At 49.0% G+C, this 23908-nt stretch overlaps 1 protein-coding gene across 2 annotated transcripts in view; it reads left to right on the forward strand.

Annotated features, from left to right (window-relative positions):
• The window catches only part of boc (BOC cell adhesion associated, oncogene regulated), a 24315-nt gene extending 881 nt beyond the window's left edge, over positions 1 to 23434 (forward strand). The window contains exons 2-18 of one of the 2 annotated variants that reach the window (XM_083683659.1): positions 9607 to 9735; positions 9956 to 10237; positions 14263 to 14409; positions 15378 to 15521; positions 15986 to 16279; positions 17303 to 17575; positions 17807 to 18078; positions 18291 to 18456; positions 18597 to 18665; positions 19088 to 19297; positions 19724 to 19902; positions 20145 to 20367; positions 20580 to 20762; positions 20910 to 21136; positions 21406 to 21494; positions 21877 to 22058; positions 22172 to 23434. In XM_083683659.1, coding sequence (XP_083539785.1) covers positions 9624 to 9735; positions 9956 to 10237; positions 14263 to 14409; positions 15378 to 15521; positions 15986 to 16279; positions 17303 to 17575; positions 17807 to 18078; positions 18291 to 18456; positions 18597 to 18665; positions 19088 to 19297; positions 19724 to 19902; positions 20145 to 20367; positions 20580 to 20762; positions 20910 to 21136; positions 21406 to 21494; positions 21877 to 22058; positions 22172 to 22341 — 3222 coding nt within the window. In that variant the 5' untranslated portion in view covers positions 9607 to 9623 and the 3' untranslated portion in view covers positions 22342 to 23434. The remainder of the gene's footprint in view (positions 1 to 9606; positions 9736 to 9955; positions 10238 to 14262; positions 14410 to 15377; positions 15522 to 15985; positions 16280 to 17302; positions 17576 to 17806; positions 18079 to 18290; positions 18457 to 18596; positions 18666 to 19087; positions 19298 to 19723; positions 19903 to 20144; positions 20368 to 20579; positions 20763 to 20909; positions 21137 to 21405; positions 21495 to 21876; positions 22059 to 22171) is intronic. The other variant, XM_083683660.1, reaches the window with a different exon arrangement.
• The last annotated feature ends 474 nt before the right edge of the window (positions 23435 to 23908 follow it).

Raw genomic sequence — 23908 nt, forward strand, 5'->3', positions numbered from 1 at the left:
TGAACAGATTTTCTCATGACGCAAGCTCTAACGGCACTACGTGCTTTTATAAAGACCCACTTCCCCTCATCGGAAAACCCAACTTCCACTGTGTAAGAATAACCTAATTATAAAAAACTGACAGCTGGTCAGCTACTCCTAACCATCAATACGATGGAATGCACTCTCTTAGAGCTGTCAAGAGCGTCTTTGAATGCGTCTCATATCATCCTTTTTCTCAGGAGTGATTTAATGAGAGAATGTTTTTTTAATCCAATGCCGCTAATGAGCACTAGGCGAGTCCTCGCATGGGTGTCAGTCGCATAGGGGGTCGGCGGGGGACGTGGAGGGGGCTGCGTGAACAGCCGTAGGGTCTCGAGTTTCAAACCCCAGGTGTCGTTTTGTTATTTGGATTACATTTAGCCTGACTGACTCGCATAGAAAAACCTAAACAATTAAATGACAGACATGCAGCCAGACAGGAGAGGAGATTAAAAGTCGAAAAGAAAAAACCCTCTTCCAATCACGAAATAGGTGAATTAATTTGGTTTACCGGTCCCTGCTTTTGGCGTTGGCCGCTGAATATTGCCACTTGTTTGGTAGCAGAGTTTGTTGTTGATCATTGGCGGTAGGGTGGATCAAAGTGCAGCCCTAATTGATTCCAGTCTGATTATTCTGAGTATTCTGACCTTATTTGGTAGCGCTGTTATGAGGAACCATTAGCTATGCGCTGATGAACGCACAGATTGTTCTGTTCCATGCCACACCATTAACCGTTAGCAACAGGTTAAAAGGGACAGACATGCAGTAGTCCTATCTGCAATGATAAAGCTGTGCATTGATGGCACAGAGTTGATCCAGTTTTTTGCCCCGTTCTTATTTGATGAATGAATTGGTTTCGACAAGTGTGTTGACCAATGCACCCAACCAAGAAGATCAGATAGAAATGAGACTATACAGTTTGAAGAGGTTATGAAGCTGCCAGTTTGATCTTGGCTTTTTCTTCTTGCAATGGCTTTAAGCTACTTGGCTGGGTAGTTATTTCCCTTGCTATGACTCTGGGTGGACACATCTTGCTATGGCAATACCTCCACGGATCACTTTTATTGAAGCTATGAGTTCATGGGTAGATTGGCTAGGAGTCCACAGCTCTTTCCTGGCTAGGACTTTTGGCGAGATAGTGCTTGCTCTGACTGTGTGACTGTCTTAAGTCCTGGCTGTGGCTCTGGAAAGGTTTATTGTTTTCATAGAGGGTGTAACATTTCTGTTAATTGGCAAAAGGAGAAAAAACCCTCCTAAGGGTATGCTTTCATCTCTGTTACAGCGGGTATGCTCATGCAGTCATAACAGCCTGCAGGCAGCTATCTGCGGGCGTGCGTGTGTGTGTGTGTGTGTGTGTGTGTGCGTGCGGGATGGTTCTCCAATCAGGATTATCTCTAGACACAGGAATGCACTACTTTTCACTCTTGTTCTGAACATGCCCCTGCTCAGAATCACCTGCATGTTCTGGTGAAATGAGTGTGTCAGAGTGTGGACTACATGGATCTCAAACCAGTGGGTGTGCATTGCAGTGGCATAGGTAAACATTTTCCCTGAGCTTGGCCACTGTTCTTTACATTGTGTTAGTGCTAGCTTATTGACATTTTGTCCATAAAAGTTTGATTGTTAATATATCATCAGGGTTAGGTTGTTGACGTGACTGTGTGTCAGCGTTGGGGTTGTTGACACGTGGTGTGTAAAGGTTAGGTTGTAGACATGTTGTGTGTTAGGTACAGTATGACCTTTGTATGGCCTGGAGGGTTGAAGTGGCCCATCAGTCATTGAGACCCAGGGAGGGACACCTGGAGCTGCAGGTGGCCAGAAGCCAGTCACCTCTCCTGGGCCTGAGGAGTTGACCTGCCCTGGCCTGCACACCTCACCTATTACCTCTCCGAGAGAGAGAGAGAGAAGTGAGAGAGAGAAGTGAGTGAGAGAAGTGAGTGAGAGGAATGTTGGAGAGAGGGGGAGGCGAGAGAGAGAAAACCAAGGGAAAAGGGATGGTGAGGTAGGGATAAAAGACAATGCAATGGTGGAGAGAGGGATGGAATGAGTCTCCATGGAGGAGGGAGAAAGTGAGTGGACTTGTTTGACACTGTACGTCGAAGTGTGTGTGTGTGTGTGAAGTGTTCAGTTTGAGTGAAGGTGTTTGTGACCTCTAGGCGAGCGTACACACACTCTGCTGTTTGTCGTGTGAAGTTGGCATAGTGCTGTTTGGTCATTGATAAACTCCAGACACTGGTAAGTAAGCACTTTGTGTGTGTAGACAAGCAGCCCTCTGTGTGCAAAGTAGATATTTGTACAAAGATTAAGGGCCATTCAACAAGCCAAGAACAACGCAGGCACCCTCTTATAAACCATTCACACACAAGCACAAGATAGCATTCTGACTGGAACCTCACATAGTTTCTCTCTCTCTCTCTCTCACACACACACATGCATTTCCACACACAAAAGCTGTTGGATAGAATACAATTGAAAGCAACTCTTGTAGTTCATCCAGAGATGGAAAGTTGCCTTAGTGACAAACCCCAGGGATCCTTAAAGTCAGTATTGTTGTCCAACGATTTCTTCTGCTTCTCTGTCATCCACTGCCAGTTGGTTATTCTTGAGTATATGTTCTCCTTGGACAGTGTTTTGAATGTTATGATTGATGACGAGCGTGGGATGTCCTCTTGTTTTGCTGGAACTTGTTTTTATGGTTTACTGGTATTGGAGGTTGTGGTTGTTAGGTGCTCTGAGTTGACTTTCTCAATCAAGGCACCCTGCTGTTGATGTTTTTGGAATGCTTTCACCAGGCTGACGTCTTCTTTCTCATTGGGTGAGAGAAGTGTCCATCACATTTTTAGGTCCTATCGGTGGCCTCCATCGTTTAATGATACGTTTATTTTTCAAAAGTCACCTAAATTCAAAAGGATTAAAAAAAAAAAAAGAAAAACTGTCCCTAAACTAACTTTGTGAAGTAAGGTGGCTTTTCACAGATTTGAAGATAATCTTGTAGATAATCTGTTTAATCCCACTATGTAGGCTGTTTGTGTTTCCTCAACACATACGTCACCAGAACTGTAGTTTCCAGGGATGCTTTGGCTTGCCTTCTCAGACATTGTACTGTAGTTGTACTGTAGTTACACACACACACACACACACACACACACACACACACACACACAGTAATCCAGTTTCTGACACTTGCTTTGAAACAATCCCCCTTTTTCACTCCTTCAGTCACATAGGGATTATTACACAAACCTGTCATAGTTGTAAGCCTTTAACTATCCCCTACGCCGCTATTTTTCACTCTCATTCTCCCTCAGTCTTTCTCTCCTTCCCTTTTCAAAATTGTCCTCTACCTCAGCATATCTCTTACCCCCCCTTCTCTCTCTCTCTTCCCTGAGAGAGTAGGAGTAGAGGAGGCAGGCAGTCCTTGCTCTCCTGGTTCTGTTGAATAATGGGGAGAAATTGCTCTTGATTTATAATTGGTTCCATTCACTCTGATGTATGAGCTGCCAAAGGAGCTAGGGGCCCCTTCCTCCCTCCTCACTCTCTCCCCCCCTCCCTCCACTGCAGCCCTGGAAGAACGCACAGGGAGTAGGCTGTGTGTGTGTGTGTGTGTGTGTGTGTGTGTGTGTGTGGAAATGTACAGTTTGTAGTATCTTATTAGTGAGTGTGTTATAGATTATTTCTTGTTTGTATTTTATGTCTAGGTCCATTCTATATACATATGTGTGGTTGTTGAGCTGATGAGTGTAGAAGTGTGGCAACGTTGTTTTTTTGTTGACGTTTGAAAAGGGAACATTTATGAAGTGAGCTCCTGAGGTTTAAAGTTGTGTGTAGCTCTGAGGGTCTACTTTTACATGGTGTGTGTGTGAGAGAGAGAAAGAGAGAGAGAGGCTGGGCATTACTTTGGTGTCTTCTCCCTCTAGAGTATGGGAGTGATTACTGTGTGTGCTAGGGCGCTTGGCTCTTCGTGAAAGCTTCTCAGAAATGGACTGGCTTCCCTGGAGAGACCCAACACATGCACACACAGACACACACTCACATGATATTAAAGGCTCTTTGTGCTTGAAAGAAGTTAATCATTCTATTTGGAGGCTTTGAACGTGTTTGTCTTTTTGCATATGGTGTGACGAGAGCAAAGCAGTAACTTAAAACAGTAATGACAAACACAATCTTCCTTGTAACTCGTTTGTATAATGCATACAAGTGCTTACACACAGTCACACACACACACACACACTCTCTCTTTCTCGGCACTGAATATATCGGCCTTGGAAAGTCTGTTTGAAACCTGTGTGTGTGTGTGTGTGTGTGTGTGTGTGTGTGTGTGTGTCTGTTGATGAACTCATGATGTCGAATTGAGGCTGCTGCGAAGGAGTCTGGGTAGGGCTCTGTCAGGTGGTGCTAGTTCCCATGGGCTGGGAGGACACGCAGGCATCCACTGCCAGGATGAGGAATGTGGGTGGGTGTGTTAGCCATGGCATTCTGAACACTGAAGCACAATAATTAGCCTTCTCTGGTTAATTCCTCCTCGTTATCTAAATTATGCAAATGCCGCAGTGCCTAATTGATTAGAGCCCCCCCGGGCCTGGCTTGATCCCCCCTCGTTAATCCCTGAGACGGTCTGTTGCTCGTTAGCGTTGGAGAGAGTAGGTGGGGGGATAGCTCGTTAATACTTTGTGAAGGGTGTATTCGGGGGGGGGGGGGTAACTTGGTTCGAGATGCTTTTGATGTGTAATTTTGTGGCATGGGAGCGAGTGATGTCTGGAGTGGAGGATTGTGGGTGTCCCTGTCTTCCACCTGCTGGTGTGGGTCCTCTGCCAACATCGGATGAGGTCTCCACAATGTTCTGCCAACATCAGATGAGGTCTCCTCCACAATGTTCTGCCAACGTCAGGAGAGGTCTCTCCACAATGTTCTGCCAGCGTCAGGAGAGGTCTCTCCACAATGTTCTGCCAGCGCCAGGAGAGATCTCTCCACAATGTTCTGCCAACGTCAGGAGAGGTCTACTCTCTACAATGTTCTGTAACGTCCAACGGGCAGACCGACGTGCACATCAAAGTGCTATGATCATGAGTGTGTAAAACGTATAAAATGTGTGTCTGTGGAGCTGTTTGCATGTGTGGAGGGACAGATAGTATTTATTGTAGGTATAACCAGGGTATCGAGGTAGGAGAGTTGCTGGAGAGTGTGCTAACAGGTTGTTGAGGGAAGGTGAAAGGTGGTGGTGGTGGTCTTAGGGGTTTTGGTGGTGATGGTTGTGGTGGTCTAAGGGGTTTTGGTGGTGGTGGTCTTAAGGGTTTTGGGGTCAGTATGCCTCTGGATTGAGGGAAAGAACACACAACCCAAAGTCACACACACACACGTGAACTATGTTCTGAATGAAAACCTCCACTGTTAGTATTCCAGGCTTGTCTCTGCCAGTGCCCACAGTAAGAGGTCCGTTGAGGCGAGTAGTCCTGTGCCGGTCTGTTGACATTACACATCCCAGAAGTTGGAAGCATTTCCCCACTTCTCTCCAAACCCTTCTCTCTATGGTCTCTAGTGACCACAGGTGGGTGGGTGAGCGGGTGGGTGAATCCTCAGGTTGTTCTGAGAAGGCCTGGGGGGGGGGGGAGCTGTTGTCTTGTTGTCCCATCCACTCCACCCGAGCCCCAGCCCGACCCAGAGGCCAGCGAAACAGATTGACTGAGCGCAAATATGTTGGACATTCAGACGCTACGCTCTCACACACACGCTGTCTCTCTCTCTCTCACACACACACACACACACACACACACACACCCTCTCATTGACACGACCCTGCTCTCTCCTCCTGCTCGCCTGCCAGTTGACATCCCCTCTATTAATTTAGACCCCGTTCTGCTTTCTCAGTCCCCCCCCCCCCCCATCCATCCATCCCCCACCCCTTCACCCATCTCACATCAATCCCTAAGGCATTGGACCCCCCCCCCCCCCCTTCCTCCTCACACCCCTCCACAGACTACTCTCAAACCTCTTGGTCATTGAGCCCCCCCCCCCCCCTCCTCTCTTTGGCCATTGAGCAGGTCCCATCAGCTCTTCCCTGGGCCCTTCAGAGTAGCGTCTCCCCTTTCTCCGGGGGTCCGCGGGGTCTTTGTCCGTGCGCCGGCTCACTGCTTTACAATGACTCTCCACTCTATTAAGGTGCGTTCTGCCTGTTAGCGTCGCCCGGGGCAACCGGCCTCCCGCATGGCAGCTATGCAGCGCGGCATTGTGGGCCGCGGGCCCGAGCGGAGCGGTTGAACCCCGGCACTCCTCACACTTGACACCGCATGTGTTTATCTAAAGGGGGGTCTTTGTGGTGTTTGGAGAACCCGAGGGAGGGAGGGAGGTGGTGGGGGGGGGGGGTGTAAAGGACGTAAAATGGTGGTAGAAAAGGAGAGGGGAGATTGAGGGGTGGCAGGGGTGATAAATATTCAACAGCTCAGCTCCTCAGAAGGAGTTGCCTACCCTAACCCCCTTCCCTACCCCCCCCCCCCCCCCCCCCCCACACACACCCCCCCCCCCACACACCCCATCCCTCCCCCCGTGTCCTCTCCATGTCAGAAAGCAGATGGAATGTGAGAGCCCAGGGAGGAGGCTCCAGTCTGGTTTTATCCAATTAGCAGGGTTGTCAAAATGAATTTATCCACAGAAGCAGGGGGACAATGGGCCCTGCAGTGGCCCCAGAGAACAGGGCCCTGGCCCAGCTCAGCTCAACTCGGCTCAGCCTGGCCTAGCCTGGCCTGGCCCCTCACAACACAGCATGGCACAGTCACAATGAGGCTTTATCAACTGACTCTTACTGCTGCTCACCAGCTCACCACACACAGGAACACACTCCGCACATGAAACATACATACATGCATACATGCATACATACATACATACTCACACACACATTTACATCCATACACACACACTTGTTTTCGTTCAAGCTTACTACTGTCTACCTGCACAAACTACCATAGAAGTCATTTCTAGAACAGCACATACTCATACATATGCCTCTGTAACAGACTATGTAATACCCTCTCAAACATGCTTGACAGACCTCACACAGTAGCATGTTTACACATACACATTTACTCCAAGACGGATGAATTATTTTTTAAAACATGTTTTCACCAGGGAGCAAGGAAAGGACAACTCACACACTGGTCCTGAATCAAATGGACTGTCTGTGTGTTTGTGCTCTGGTCTTTGTCAGCCTCTGCTATGCGGAGGAGGAGGAGGAGGAGGAGGAGGGGAGTCGTCTCTCTCTCTCTCTCTCTCTCTCTCTCTCTCTCTTATCTGTTGGAATGGATGGATGGAAAAAGTTGGATGCAGACGTCAGGCCAGCTTGTCATTCTGAGGCAGGGTATCTGCTAAGTAAACACAGAACCCTACAGCCGCCTGATGGATTGGTGGGACAGGGAGGAGGAGGAGGAGGAGGAGGAGGAAGCTTTTAGGGAGCCTTGATGTGTGTCTGGGGGCTTTATAGAGTTACACTGTGTGCCGTGCTAGAGGGCACAAGAGTGTGAGAGCACATATTAGTGTGCATTAGCAGTGGTGTGAATGTCTGTATAAGCCGTGTGTGTGTGTGTGTGTGTGTGTGTGTGTGTTAGGATTAGTAGTTCTGACAGTTGGGACAGGTGGTTGGTACAGATGTGTCTCTGCTTCTCTCTCTCTCTCTCTAAGTCCATGGCAGCTGCTCCCTGTCCAGTGAATCCACAGCCGTCCTAGCCCACAGCCGTCCTAGCCCACAGCCGTCCTAACCCACAGCCGTCCTAGCCCACAGCCGTAGTGGGAGTAGTACTGCTGGTACTGGTAGTACTGGTAGTACTGGTGCTGTAGTAGAGTTTTACTAGTTCAACAGCCTCTACACCACTTATCCCAGTCCCTGTGTCTGATTATGAGCTTAGTTGTCGGAACCTGTTTTAGTGGTCTAAATGTTTGTGTGCGCGTGTGTGTGTTAGGAAAGTGCTTGATGTGTCCAGAGTGGGTACAGTAGGATCCGCGTCCCACAGAGTTCATGTGATCCACTCCATTACGACTGGTTTCACATGGAGAGAGGAGTGGTGTGTGTGTGTGTGTGTGCGTATTCAAGAGTTGATATTCTTGATCATGATGTCATGAGTGCTCACTGCATGGCTGTGTTTGCATGGTCCCAGGTCTCTCTAATGTAGAAGTATGTTTAGTGAACTAGAATGCATCATCTGTAACTGTTGGTTTGCTCATGTCTGCTAATAACTACTCTGTGCCCTGCCACCCAATGAAAATGTTTGTACTGGGTGCCATAGGATGATGAAGTTGCTCTGTAATAGTTTCCATTCTCCCTTGCTCGCTTGTCCTGCTCTGCTCGTGTGTGTGTGTGTGTGTGTGTGTGTTAGCTCGGCTAGACTCACTGAAGCCTAAAGCTTCATCAATCATTTGTCTGCAATGATTGGGTCAGGGTGTGTGTGTGAGAGAAAGTGTGTTTGTGCGTGAGTGTGTTTGTGCATATCTATATGTGGAATATGCATGTACGAGTATGCATGTGTGTGAGCATGTTTATGTATGAGTACATGTGTGTGCATGTGTCTGTGTGTGTGAGATGTAGTGGGAGAAGGAGGGAGGGAGGGAGGGAGGGGAAGAGAGAGGGAGAGAAAAGAGAGGGAGAGATGCAGTCTGGGAGCCATGGACCACCCTCCTCATCCTGACGGGAAGTTGTTAGTTTAACCTGACAGGAAAGAATTTGGGAAACTTGGCAGACAGCAACGAGGGAGAGAGAAAAAAGCTCCCCTCTGCATTAACTGTTAATAGACTGACCATTACCGGTCTCTCTCTCTCTCTCTCCTTCTCTCTCTCTCTCTCTCCTTCTCTCTCTCTCTGCCTCCCTCCCTCCCTCTCTCTCTCCCCCCCCCCCCCCCCCTTTCTGCCTTACACACAATCTGCACTCTATTATTCATATAGGCTTAAGTGCAGTCACACAAACTAATACACACACACACACACACACACACACTGCCGCTCTAGTATTTCACCTCCCTCCCCCCCCCCCCCTCTCTCTCTCCTCAGTTGTTCTTTGTGCTGAGTGGTGAATGCAGGCTCTGTGTTCCCTCCGTCCCTCCGCCCCCTCCTGCTGGACCCTCTACCTGTATCAGTTACACCTGAGTGTGTGTGTGTGTGTGTGTGGGGGGGGGGTGGTCAGGTTACTGCCTGCAGAATGAGGGTGCTCCTTTGATGAACACACAGGGCTGATGGGTGCGGGCAGGACGAGCGGGGGAGGGAGGGAGGGAGGGAGGAAGCTGGGGATGAGGGTGGACAGAAAAGAAAGAATTTGTTTGTGTCTGGAGTTTATGTTTCTGATGGTAGTGTGCTGTGCTCGGTACCTTTACCTGGGTTAAGTGTGGTTTGGCTAGTTGTGTGTGTGTGTGTGTGTACGCATGTGTATGCGCGCATAGTTGTGTGTGTGTAGCTGTACCTGTAAGCTTTGTATATGGTGCTGCCATGGTGACCTGCCAGTGGTATTGTGGTCTGAGTGATTTTGGGGTTTTGTTCACACATTGTTTATTATGATTGTCTTAAGTCTGTGTATGACTGTCTAACCTCCCTGTGCTTCCTCTCCTCCAGGGGGCAGTGTATGGAAGATGTCTGGAACGGTGGACTGGACTACGTGGATGAGAAAGCGAAGGGCTCGCGTGCTGTGTGCTCTGGGTGCAGTGCTGCTGTGCTGCCTACAGGGCGGCGCCACTGGCACTGGTAAATAGAACACTGCAGCATCCCTGCCAGTATGAGAGCGGCTGCATAGTACATTACCACAATGTAGACGCTAACTAATTCTCTCCCTTTTTATATCCCCCCCCACTTCTGTACCCCCTCCCTCTCCTCTCACCATTCTGTCCTCTCTTCTCACCCCTCTCCACCTCATCTTTCTTGTCCCGTCCCCCCCTCCCTCTCTCTCTCTCCCTCTCTCTCTCAGATGAAGTCCCAGTGTTCACTGAGGAGCCCCTCTCGGTGGTACAGAAGCTGGGGGGCACTGTGACCCTGCGCTGCAGTGCCCGCCCCGCCTCCGCCAACATCAGCTGGCGCCTCAACGGGCGCGAGTTGGTCGCTGGGGATGACGGGGAGCTGGGGGTGGTGGTTGAGCCCGGCACGCTGGTCATCCCTGCCCTCGCCAACCTGACGCTGGGCAGATACCAGTGTGTGGCCAGCACCAACGCTGGAGCCCTGGCCAGTATACCTGCCAACGTCACCGCTGCCAGTGAGTACACTAACTATACTCTGTTCTATACACTAACTATACTCTATTTTATACACTAACTATACTCTGTTCTATACACTAACTATACTCTATACACTAACTATACTCTATTCTATTCTATACACTAACTATACTCTATTCTATTCTATACACTAACTATACTCTATTCTATACACTAACTATACTCTATTCTATTCTATTCTATTCTATACACTCAGTATCCTCTATGACCCACTGCCAGTGAATACTCACTTAAGAGGATAGTTTATGACCTGTGGCTATTGAGTACTCCTACAACTATACCAAAACACTACACCTATATATGGTATAACTATACCATACAGCTGCTACTGGAGTACTCACACACACTACAGCTGCACAAACCAAACACTTCATACAGCAGAGGACTCTGATATATACCAAAACAAAGATAGGCCCACTATGTGAAGCCACTGTGCAAGGAGAGAAAGGAGAGCTGTAGTGTATCTTGACCTAATGGTGTGTGTGAGTGTATTAGTGAATAATGGTGTGTGTGTGTGAGTGTATTAGTGAATAATGGTGTGTATGAGTGTATTACTGAATAACGGTGCAGTTGTGTGTTGTGTAGTGCGTATCCTTATGTGTGGTGTAATAGTGATGTCTATCAGGGGACTGAAGGCAGAGAGGGGGGCTGTAGTGGTGTAACATGACCCCATGGTGCAGAAGCCCCCAACCCCCCCCCCCCCGCCCCCCCCTCCCTGACTCAGTTCCTCCACTCCTCAGTTCTCCACCACACCACATTCCTCTGGAGAGGGCCCCGGTGGGAGGGAGGGAGGGAGGGACGGAGGGAGGGCAGGAGTTATGGCCCCGTAATTGAAGAGAGGGCTGTTTTTGCGAGGGGTAGATAAGGGTGTGTGTGTGTGTGTGTGTGTGTGTGTGAGATAGGGTGAGAGAGAGAGAGGGGGTGAGAGAGAAAGCGAGGGTCAGACTCAGAAAAAGGGTCGTATTATCTCTTTTAAATGTTATGAAGGTGTGTGAGAGGTGTGTGTGTGTGTGTGTGTGTGTGAGAGAGGTTTTTTGAAACGGGAGGTGTTTTAGGCCAGTTGAGACAGGATCCTCTCTCACAAGATGAGACGTGATGTCACAGTCTCCAGTCTCTCTCTCTTTCGACCTCAGTAACCCTCCACACATTCTCTCATTCTCTTTCTCTCTCTCTCTCATTCCTCCCTCATTCTCTCTTCACCCTCTCATTCTCTCTCTCTCTCTTCTCTGTCATTTTTTTCTCACTTTCTCTCTTTTCTCCTCCTGTTTACTTTGTTCCCCCCAGTCCTGCTGAGTGTCGGTTGTCAGGCGGTGTGTGTTTATGTGTGTGTGTGTGTGTGTGTGTGTGTGTGTGTGTGGAACGCCAAGCCCAAACCTCATATGTACATAAGGCATTAGATGTCATTGATCAACCCTATAGTGGATGAATCATGCTGATGTAGTCATATGTGGAGCCAGACAGATTGTCCCCCCAAAAAGCCTCTCTAATTTAATAAAGTGCCTGTTCCCGCCCCTGACCAACCCAAGGAATGGCTCTACAGGGTGTGTGTGTGTGTGTGTGTGTGTGTGTGTGTACAGGAGAGGAGGGGAGGGAGATAGTCTCCTGGCTCTCTCTGCAGCCCATAGCTCTTCTCCTCCTGGTTGTTTTCGGTGGTTGTGTGTGTGTGTGTGCGTGTGCGTGTGCGTGTGCGTGTTTGGGCCCAGGCCCTCCCTGCCTGCTATCTGACTCTGAAGAATCTGTCTGAACTGTCTCCCACAGGGACCTCGCTGTTTTCGCATTATTTAAAACTCCCCGTTTGAATTCCTTTGTAGACAACCAACCTCCCCCTAACACAGACAGAGAGGCAGACACACACACACACACACACACACACACACACACACACACACACACTACTCTTACTGCCCCCCTTCCTCTACACATAAAGATGATGAATGCTGAGCCTCTCTTAAAGTATTTAAACCAGCATTGCCAAGCAGTCTTGGAAAAGGAGGCCAGCTTTACTTGATAAATACCATCAATCCTGACATCCAACTCACGCAGGGTTAGAAGGACATGCGCCCGCACACACACACACGGACGGACGGACGGATGGACGCGCACACACACACACACACACACACACACACACACACACACACACACACACACAGACACCATCCATGTCTGTATCTTTATTTATTTATTTCCTTCTTTCTTTCTCTCTCACTCACACACACACACACCTGATAAGCACACACACATGGGGTTGTTAAAGGGAGGAATGCAGGAGTAGAGGTGTGGGGAGGAGGGGGTTAAAGGTGTAGTTGGAGGAATTTAGGAGAGGCAGGGGGAGGAGGGGGGCAGGCAGGGGGTAGCTGTAAAAACAAGACCTGATTGATTTAGCAAATGGAGCATCACACAGTCTCTCTCTGAGGCTCCACCCCCAACTGCACACACACACACACACGCATGCACGCGCACGCACGCACAGTACTCAGCTTGATATGTCCTGGGATTCTCATCTCTCTTAGAATAGGGGATAGGGGTCGCGAGGGAGGGAGGGAGGGAGTAGGAAGGGTTGTGTGGGGCGGAGGGGGGCACCTGTCAAAGCCAAAGCCCCCTGTAGCTCACCTCTCCCATTAAAACCCCCCCCAGATAGACAGAGAGAGAGACAGACAGACAGACACAGAGAGAGAGAGAGAGAGAGACAGACACAGAGAGAGAGAGAGAGAGACAGAGAGAGAAAGACAGACACAGACACAGACACAGACACAGACACAGACACAGACAGACAGACAGACAAACCGACCAACAGACTGCGTGTGTCTGCACGTACAGGGGATGGGGAAACTGTGAGATCAGATCTGAAACGCATCATACACTTTCAGTCACCCACGGCAAAGGTGTCTGTTCAGCATCTTAAGTAAACCACCACATCGCTTCTCTCTGTCGCGGGCGCGGCCTTAACCAAAACCCTAGTGTTCATTAGCCCTGCACCGTACGCCTTAACACTATCTGGTTGTCTCGTCAGTTGGCTGCGTATGCGTTTAACTCGGATACATCAGTTTGCCAAAAGAATGGAAGCGCTCCAACAATAACAGCAAGCCATAGCACCTCAGGAGGTCATGGAGAGACGCCATGTTTGTGAAGAATGAATCAACAGAGACGGGTAGACATTTAATTAGGTTTTTGGGGAAGTTTTGTTTTGGTTTCTTTCCAGTGTCGGACTCCTTGCCTTTGGCATACGCCACTGGTCTGGTCATCTGTTATGTTCCCTCTCTCTCTCTCTTTTTTCCTTTGTTTTACCCACCCTCCCTCCCTTCTTTTTGGGTCTCTTAACTCTTTTGCTTGCTCTTTTTCTATCTGTTCTCTCTCTCTCTTTCCAATGTTTCTTAAAATGGCCGTGTCTCGCCGCCCCACTCAAGACGCTGTGTGCTTCAAAAGTGTACTATTTCCTTCCAATCCAAACGGCTTTTCTTTCCCTGAAACCCTAGAGGATGGCCAGCCCTCACCTCTGACCCCCTGTGTCCAGCCCCTGCCCCCCCCTCTGAGAGGGTCGGGGTCAGGGGTCAGCTGTGTGTCTGTGCTGTGTGGCGTCTGTGCAGACTGTATGTCTGCGGGCCAGAGTCGGAGCACATGGCCCCAGTAATCCCTCTGCGTTTCCCACAGTAACAAACCACTAACCAGACCCAGGCCTCTAGTCACACTGCTCTATTCATAGACCCCGGGAATTAATCAAACATTCCCTGCTAATGGCACACTCAATATGGCCACAGGGCTGATCCACCAATCATGTATCACTAACATTGCTTTGAAATGGATTTTTTTTTCTTGTCATTCTATTTCTAGGGGTTATAGAACACGAGCACTGCATTTGTTTTATGATGGGAATGGGTGTGTTGGTGCATATGGCCCGTGTATGTAGGTGTAGGTGTGTGTGTGTGTGTGTGTGTGTGTGTGTGTGTGTGTGTGTGTGTGTTTTCCTAAGCGTCTCTCTCTCCCTCTCCCTCTCGTCTCTCAGAGCTGCGTGACTTTGAGCCGGACGACCAGCAGGACATTGAGGTGGACGAGGGGAACACGGCCGTCATCGTGTGTCACCTCCCTGAGAGCCAGCCCAAGGCCCAGGTCCGCTACAGCTTCAAACAGGAGTGGCTGGAGGCATCCAAAGGTATATCTCAGACCCCCCCCCTCCCCTCCTCACTCTCTCACTCACTCACTCTCTCTCACTCTCACTCACTCTCTCTCTCTCTCTCACACACACTCTCTCTCTCTCTCACTCTCTCTCTCTCTCTCACACACACTCTCTCTCTCTCTCTCACACTCTCTCTCACTCTCTCTCTCTCTCTCACACTCTCTCTCTCTCTCACTCTCTCTCACTCTCTCTCTCTCTCTCACACACACTCTCATTCGCAGTCTCTCTCTCTCTTACACACTTTCTCCTCTTTTTTGAGTGCCTCTGACATTCTCATTAGTACTAATCTCTCTCTCTCTCTCCTCCACTCTCCTTCACTATCTTCCTCCCTGAGTTACTGGAATGCTGTAATCCCGCTATCTCGGGCCATCATAAAAACTGCTGATAAGGGAGTTATCTGGGGAATGTTGAAACATGGGAATAGTTTTGTTTATTTTTTTCAACCATTTATTTCTATGTTCAGCGGGAAAAAAACCATCCAGTCTTTTGTGGCTGGTATGCTGATGGTACCAGGGAGCTGTAGGTACTGATATCTGCTTGTCTCGGAGGGAGGGAAATGGGAACCACATTGAGGCGCATTCTCTGCCTGCTCTCAGATAGACTCCAGGGCGCCACCCAGTGGCTGCTACTGACAGTGCACTCTTGTGTGGGTCGAGAAAAGCCGGAATGGTGAAGCCCACTCCGGTTACTCTCTTTTCTTCAGCCACAGATTTGGGTCAGTTTATATAGCTGGCCAAGCCCCTGATATGAACCAAAGTATCAAAAATGAAACTATCAGGTGGCTTGGGGTGGTCCAGTGGTCTAGCACTGTGGTCTGGGGTGGTCCAGTGGTCTAGCACTGTGGCCTACAGTGCACACACATTTGCCCATGTCACATGGGTTTGAATCCGGCCCATGCCCTGCTGACATACCCTCTGAAGAGCGCCCCCTGTGTTTGTCCATAGGGAACTACCTCATCATGCCGTCAGGGAACCTGCAGATCGCCAACGCCACTCTGGAGGACGAGGGACCCTACATGTGTGCTGCCTACAACCCCGTCACCCAGGAGGTCAAGACCTCCACCTCTACTGACCGCCTGCGCATACGCCGTGAGTGACCACGACCACAAACACTCTGACCATGACCACAAACACTCTGACCACAACCACAAACACTTTGACCATGACCACAAACACACGGACCATGACCACAAACACTCTGACCATGACCACAAACACACTGACCACGACCACAAACACACTGACCACGACCACAAACACTCTGACCACAAACACTCTGACCACGACCACAAACACTCTGACCATGACCACAAACACACTGACTACGACCACAAACTCTGACTGCAAACACACAGACCACGACCGCACACACACACACACACACACACACACACACACAAAGACCTACTAACACAATCGGTTTTGTTTTCAATCCATATGCTCACCTTCAATGTGACTTTTCAACTGTACAGTACCGTCAAACTAGTCGTTTGACCAAACTATGCGGAAGGTTGACTCCCCCTTCCCCTCCTCCCCCTCCTCCCTCCCTCCAGGCTCCATGTCGGAGGCGGCGAGGATCATCTACCCCCCGGCGTCTCGCTCCATCATGGTGACCAAGGGCCAGCGTCTGGTCCTGGAGTGTGTCGCCAGCGGCATCCCCACCCCGCAGGTCACATGGGCCAAGGACGGACAGGACCTGCGTTCCCATAACAACACGCGCTTCCTGCTCAGCAACCTGCTGATCGACGCGGCGGGGGAAGGGGACTCGGGCACGTACGTGTGTCACGCCGACAACGGCATCGGCTCGGCCAGTTCCGCCACTGTGCTCTATGACGTGCAGGTGTTCGGTGAGTTTGTGTGGGTGTGTGTGTGTGTGTGAGAGAGAGAGAGGGAAAGAAAGAAGGAAAGAAAGAAATGGAAATATACAGACGTGTGTGTGTGTGTGTGTGTGCGTGTGAGAGAGAGGGAGGGAAAGAAAGAAGGAAAGAAAGAAATGGAAAGATACAGACGTGCGTGTGTGTGCGTGCGTGCGCAGGGGTAATATGCCTGTGTGTGTGTGTGTGTGTGTATGGCCTGAAGGTGTTTGTGAGTAATGATAGAAGTATTGATGGTAAAAAAAAAAGAAAAAAAAGTGCTTTTAATAGCCATCTGTAATTGCTTCTGTATGAATTGTATTTACATCAAGACTTTGTTGAGAATCTAGAATAGATTCTATAGAGAGGATGTGTTCCGATGGGGCCGGGTTAATGACTGGAGTTAACTTGACTTATGGGTTTGTTGAGTGGACTTGGCGAGCGACTCCGTTTAGGGGGTTTCGTGAGTTTGGTCTGCATCACGGACTGGATGATTAGACCGACTCCCGTTTGGTGGAGAGAGAATAGAGGGCTGTGTGTGTGTGTGTGTGTGTGTGGGGGGGGGGGGGGGGGGGTAATGTGAAGGGCTGGGCGGTGTTGTGTAAGAATGAGCGTGTGGACACAGAGCTCACTGTAGCAGGGCTTGATTGAGCAGGGCTGGGTTATGGATGACTGTTTTTACAGTGAGTGTGTGTGTGTGTGTGTGTGTGTGTGTGTGTGTGTGTGTGTGTGTGTGTGTGTGTAGCTCTCGTCTCTCAGCAGCTGGCCCCAATTAAAGTTGGAGTGCTGCTGCAGCTCTAATGAGCTCTGCCTCTGATTCACAACCAGCCAACCATCAACTGCCTGGCATGGCCCAGCCTGCCTGGCTCTGCACAGCACCGCCTCGCTGGCACACACACACACGCACACACACACACACACACACCTTATTGACTTAGTTCTGTACATGAATGTCCTGACATCTCTCTCTCTCTCTCTCTCTCTCTCTCTCTCTCTCTCTCTCTCTCTCTCTCTCAGAGCCGCCCCAGGTGACGGTGGAGCAGCAGCAACAGGAAGTGTCGTGGGGTGAGAGTGTGCGTTTCAGCTGCCAGGCCCTCGGGAAGCCCGCCCCCTCTGTGGTGTGGCTCCACAACGCCCGGCCCCTCGCCCCGTCCCCCCGCCACCGCCTGTCGGCCCGCGTGCTCCGCGTCTTCAACGTGGGCCCGCAGGACGACGGCCTGTACCAGTGCATGGCGGAGAACGGGGTGGGCAGCTCCCAGGCCGCCACACGCCTCCTCACGGTGCCCACCGGTGGGTGACTCACTTCTCTTGGAATATATTTGAGTTCATGTGTTTACTTAGTTCATGTGTTTTCTTGTTAATGTTACTTAGTGAATGTTACTTGGTTAATGGGTTTTATTGTGTTTCTAGTGTTGTCAGAATCCTATTTCCACTGTCTATTATACAGTAAAACACCCTCCACTGGCTGCTGTGTGTTTGTCTGTGTTCCAACCCTGACTCTGTCTCTGTCTCCGGCTGTAGGGGTTCCCTCTCGCTCAGGCAAGCTGCCCTCCATCCTGCGGCCCCTCAGCCCAGACAAGGTGCTCCGTGAGCAGGCCCCGCTGAAGCCTGGGGCCACGGGTGCCGTGTTCACCCTGGACTGCTCAGAGCTGCCTGGGCAGATCTCCCCAGCGGAGGCCCCTGTCATCCTCAGCCAGCCGCGCACGGTCAAGGCCGACTTCTACGAGCTCACCTGGAAGCCACGTCACGACGGAGGGGCCCCGGTGCAGGAGTACATCGTCAAGTACAGAAAGGTACACACACTCGTTCTCCTACATTATCATACACACACACACACACACACACACACACATTTACCTTCATTCATAGGCATACAAACGCTCCTGGAAACATCATCACAAGTGGAGTGGTGGAGCCCACAAACACATACTCACCCTCACATACACTTCTGTACACACTCATTCTCCCTTCACACACTCTCTCCCTCCCTCCCTCCCTCCCTCAGGCAGGGGACCCCCCAGGGGAGTGGACCGCCAGAAGCATCCCCGGCTCCCTGCACAAGCTGACCCTGGCCAAGCTGCAGCCGGCCAGCCTGTACGAGGTGGAGATGGCTGGCAAGAACTGCGCCGGCCTGGGACAGCCGGCCATGATGACTTTCCGAACCGGTAAAGGTAGGGTTGATTATTTATTTTTTTATTACACTTCATGATATTCATCCGTCATTCATTCAGCGTTCATCCAAATCATGAACGCTCTTTTGTTTTGATCTGTCCCTCACTTCATCTGTGTCTCTTGTCTCTGATGGCAACAGGTCGTCGGGGGCCAGGAGGGCAGAACGAGCCCCCGAAGACTCCCCCAGTGCCGTCCCCCCGCCTCTCCCGTAAGTCCCCCCCATCTGCTCTGGTAGCTTCATGATGACTGGTACAGACACAGCTAGACTGACTGGTACAGACACAGCTAGACTGACTGGTACAGACACAACTAGACTGACTGGTACAGACTGTTGTTTAATCCCTAACCTTTCTTCTCTGTACTCACACACACATCTCTTGATCTTTCTTTCTCACTCAATTTCTCACTCTCACTAAAGGATGAGTTCACAGTAAGTGTGTTACCTGCTTGTCGTGTGTGTGTGTGTTTGTGCTCGTTTGTGCTAGTTTTTTTGTGCTTGCGAGTGTCTATGCTAATGTGTTTGTGTGTGTGTGTGTGTGTGTTTATTGAGAAACATTGTGTGTGTGTATGGATTAGTGTTTTGTCCGTCTGTGCGACCCTCACTCCTCTCTCTCGCCGTTTGTTCCACAGCTCCCGAGGCCCCTGATAAGCCCACCATCTCCATGGCGACAGAGACGTCGGCCTACGTGACGTGGATCCCACGCGGTAACCGTGGTTTCCCTATCCAGTCGTTCCGGGTGGAGTTTAAGAAACTGAGGAAGGGGGGAGGAGAGTGGGAGGAGGCCGTGGCCAACATCCCCCCCTCACGACTCTCTGTCGAGATCACAGGACTGGAGAAAGGTCAGCTTCATCATCATCATCATCAAAACCATTCTCATTATGGGCAACATCTGTATGGCCTTCATCATCATCATCATCAAAACCATTCTCATTATGGGCAACATCTGTATGGCCTTCATCATCATCATCATCAAAACCATTCTCATTATGGGCAACATCTGTATGGCCTTCATCATCCACATCACATCCATCATACTACTATTATTATCATTAGCATTATTATTACCATCATCAGCATTAACCATCATCAATGTATATTAACCTTTACGACGACCATCCTCATCATGGTTACCATGACCCTCATTCACTACCGTCAACATGAATCTGTCAGAGTCACAGCGGTCACATTCATACCCGTCGGGGTAATCACTGTGCGATGACAACCAGATGTTAATCATGAACCAATCATCTTGGTTCCCTGTACAGGCACGTCCTATAAGTTCCGTGTGTTGGCGGTGAATGTGATTGGTGCCAGCCCCCCCAGCGCCCCCTCTAAGGCCTACACAGTGGTGGGCAGCGGGAGGCCCAACGAGCGCCCTGTAGATGGACCCTACATCACCTATAACGAGGCCATCAACGAGACCTCCATCATCCTCAAATGGACGGTGAGCGGGCCCTGTGTGTGTGTGTGTGTGTGTGTTTGCGTCTGCGTTTGTGTCTCTGTGTGCGTGCATGTGGTGTGTGTTTTCAAGTATGGAAGACAAATGATTTGTGTGCGTGCGGTGTGTGTTCAAGTATGGACGTATAAGACTAATGATTAGTGTGTGTGTGTGTTTTAAGTAGTTTGGATGTATTTGCGAGAGAACAAGTTGTTCATACGAGTTGTTTTGTTTGTGTCTTCCGTCAGTACTCTCCTGTCAACAACACGCCCATCTACGGCTTCTACATCTTCTACCGGCCCACGGACAGCGACAACGACAGTGACTACAAGAAGGACGTGGTGGAGGGGGACCGCTACTGGCACTCCATCACCGACCTGCAGCCGGAGACGGCCTACGATATCAAGATGCAGTGCTTCAACGAGGGAGGGGAGAGCGAGTTTGGGAACGTGGTCATCTTAGAAACCAAAGGTTAGGCCCCTTGTTGTCACTGTCTCTCTTTCTCTCTCTCTCTTTCTCTCTCTCTCTCACACACACCCACAAAAACAGAGAGAGAGACACACACACACACACAATCTGTGCATTACAGTAAAAACTGTATTGTTGATAGAATTGATTTGATAGCAGGACTTTTTAAGACTCTGTTGCATCAACTAACCCTCTCCCCTCTCCTCCCCCCTCAGCTCGTCTCAACCAGCGCTCCCCTCCGACTGAGACCTCGTCCCAGAGACCGGTGCTCATTGGGGGACCTGTGACTCGCCCTAGCGACCTGCCTTACCTCATCGTGGGGGTGGTCCTGGGGGCCGTCGTCTTCCTCATTGTAGCCTTCATCCCCTTCTGCCTGTGGAGAGCCTGGGCCAAGCAGAGTGAGTGGTGATGATGATGATGATCATCACTAAATCATCACCAATCCCTCCTTTTTTTTTTTTAAACTCGACATGAACCTGTCCTGAAAGGTGGTCTTTCAGTCCTTTATGTATCTAACCCTGGTGCTTGTGATTTATCATTTTCAGAGCAAACGTCCGACTTGTGCTTCCCTGCCGTGGCTGTCCCTGTGTCCTCCTGCCAGTACACCATGGTGCCCCTCCAGGGACTGGCGTTAGTCGGGCACTGCCCGCTGGACCCCCACCTACCCCCTTCACATGGCGTCTACCCTCCCAATGGAGAATACACCGCCAACGGGAAACACCACCACCATCACCACCCCCACCCCTCTCACTGCCTCTCGGGCCTCCACCAGGTCAGACACAGTCACTGTTGACGTCCATTTTGTTCAGCGTAACATCACTTCTTAAGCCAAATGGAAATGTTTTTCTGTTTGTTTTCTTTTTTCATGTGATTAGGTAGCCACGCTGTTTATTATTTCATGCTGTTCTATGGGGCAGGCTTGATTGCAAAGCTCATCAACAAAAGTGTGTGTGGCCGGATTGAAGTTTTCTTTCTGTGTTTATGGTGATGATGTGTTGTCTAGAATTAGATGGTAACATCTGGCTCTTGTTGCTGTTGCAGGAGGATGTGGAGTGCGATATGGAGTGTGACACGCTTTTGCCACAGACGCTGTCTAACGGTCAGGTGCCTGTCTACCGGTACTCAAACAGGTACGAACCACCAAAACATCCTCAGGGGTTCTCCCCAGGATATTTGAACAGCGTGGCACTGGATCTGCGTTATCAAAACCCGTTTTGTGTTTATTCATGTCAAAACGCGCAAAAAATGCCGCTAATTCACTGAGGAACAACGTTGTTGTTGGCGATCAAATATCGTTACTTTATCATTACTAAATATATAGTTTAATTTGCCTTGAAATGGTTACATAGTGTCGCCGCGACGCTCACAGCGCGACTCTTACATTCTTTCTGATCCTCAAAGGAGACTCCAACCTCGCATGACAACCAGTCCAGCAGTGTACTGTAGATACGTGTCAGTCAGTCATTCACTGTCTTATTGTCATTGTCTGCCTGTGTTTTTGTGTGTTCATAGTCCTTCCTCTGTGTCCCATAGTGACCCTGAGCACCATGGAGAGGACTTCTGTCTCCCCGATGACTCCACCCTCCTCCAGCTGCTCAATGCCACCGACCAGCCAGTCAGCAGTCATGAATTTGGAGGAGACCCCCGCTTTTACAACGAGGACGTGGTAGTGGAGGATGATGACATCATTCAAGGTATGTGACTGTTCTTACAACCTTGATTATGCGGTTGATCTTTCAACTTTGGACGTGTGTGTGTCTTCAAAAAGGAGATAACGGTTATGTCTTTCTTCTCTCTATCTATATAGATCTACCCTGTTCTCTTCTGCTATCTCTGGTGGAGGAGAGTTCCACCACAACAACATCAACAGCTTCCACACCACAATCCCAAGATGCACCTCTACAGGACATTAACACCCTACAGAGTGAAACACCGCCAGGGGAGAAAGGGACAGGGTTAGACTCAGTGGCTGCATGAGATGTTTTTCATAACAAAACAATAGAAAGAAAGTATTTATTTTTGTATCACAGATATTTATATATTTATGCTTTTGTACATAAACGGTTTTGTAATGCTGTATATAAAGACATGTTCATATTGAAAAAAAGACACTTATCAGTAAGTACTCTCACTACCACAACCAGGACAAAGGGAGTAGGCTATCGGTTGCCATGTTGTTATCCTGCTCCGTGTTCAGCTAAATCTGTGATCGTATATTCATGTCTGTATTCCTTAAGGAGGAGGGTTGAGGGTGATGGTATCTGAAATGGATTTTGTCCAGTCTGCCAATGTGACATTCACCTCCACAATCACCACACCTGTGCACCAGCAGCAGCTTAACATTATTAAGCTTATTCCTCACTTCATTCCTTACATAACTCCACTGGTGTCCACCCCACCATTAACAGACATGTTGTTATATATCCTGATAGCTTCATGACAGTGTAAAACAGAAGGACCATGCAATTCTATGGATTGATTTTCCAATCTGTTGTGACGCTGCATTGTGTGTACACCCTCCTTAGTCCTTGTCAGTGTTGCCTTTTCAGGCAGGGTTTTAAGGTACAACTGTCTACCATTTTGTGTATAGAAATAACTAAGAAATATTATGCATTCTTCATCATTAACAAAGTATTAACAAATGTATGCAACTTAAAAAGCATTCTGCCTTCAGTAGTTTAGAGTACAGAGATATATTATTGTATAGTTATTTATTTTTAGGAGCCTGATTTCAGTTTTTATCACTTAATGGGAAAGATTCTGGAAGATACTCAGTCACACATAAGCTGATTTTTATTTTAGACTGAAATCACTTCTGAAATGACCGTCTGTTTACTGTTCTGTTGGTCACTATTCCAAAGGATTGTACCAAGTGAGGGACTTTTGACTGGCGTGTCAGTATTATATTTTCCTCACTAATTGGTGCATTAGTATTAGCCTTCTCTCGAGGCATCTGAGATCAAAATGAAGGAGTTCCTGAATCTGTACCCCACCTTTATCAGTGTATCCATTGTTATGGTTACACATGCTGGAGCACTATTGCTTGTAAATAAAGCTTATGAAATCATTATTGTTATTTGTTTTGTTTAAAAAATAAAAAAAATAAAAGAATAAAACGCACACCATAGTTTGGTGAGGTGCAGGCTGGTGGGTGGAACCCAAAAGAAGAAAAGACAGCCGCACTCTTGCTCCGGTGCTAATCACCTATTTGTGCCAACATTTCAGCAGCAAGCTGCCCCCCCGGGGTTTCAGTTGGTTTCCTTTCATCTTTGGTAAGATTACATGTGGTTCACAGAAAATGTAAGTTGGCATGTACTGTTGTCTACTCGTGAGATTTTCTCGAGGTCCTGCTTTGCCTGTCACACAGTTAACACATGTTGTGTTTCTCTATTAAGCACGTTTCTGGAAACAGTATGAAACTTTTCCAAACAGTTAACACATTCCCCTAAACATTGAACATGTTTCTTTTGCAAAATGCACTATAACTCTCAAAACTTACATGTCATAAAAGCAAATCAGTGCATCAAAACAATATCCGTCGTCA

This window comes from Argentina silus (assembly GCF_951799395.1).
Source record: "Argentina silus genome assembly, chromosome: 1".
NCBI classification, from domain to species: domain Eukaryota; kingdom Metazoa; phylum Chordata; class Actinopteri; order Argentiniformes; family Argentinidae; genus Argentina; species Argentina silus.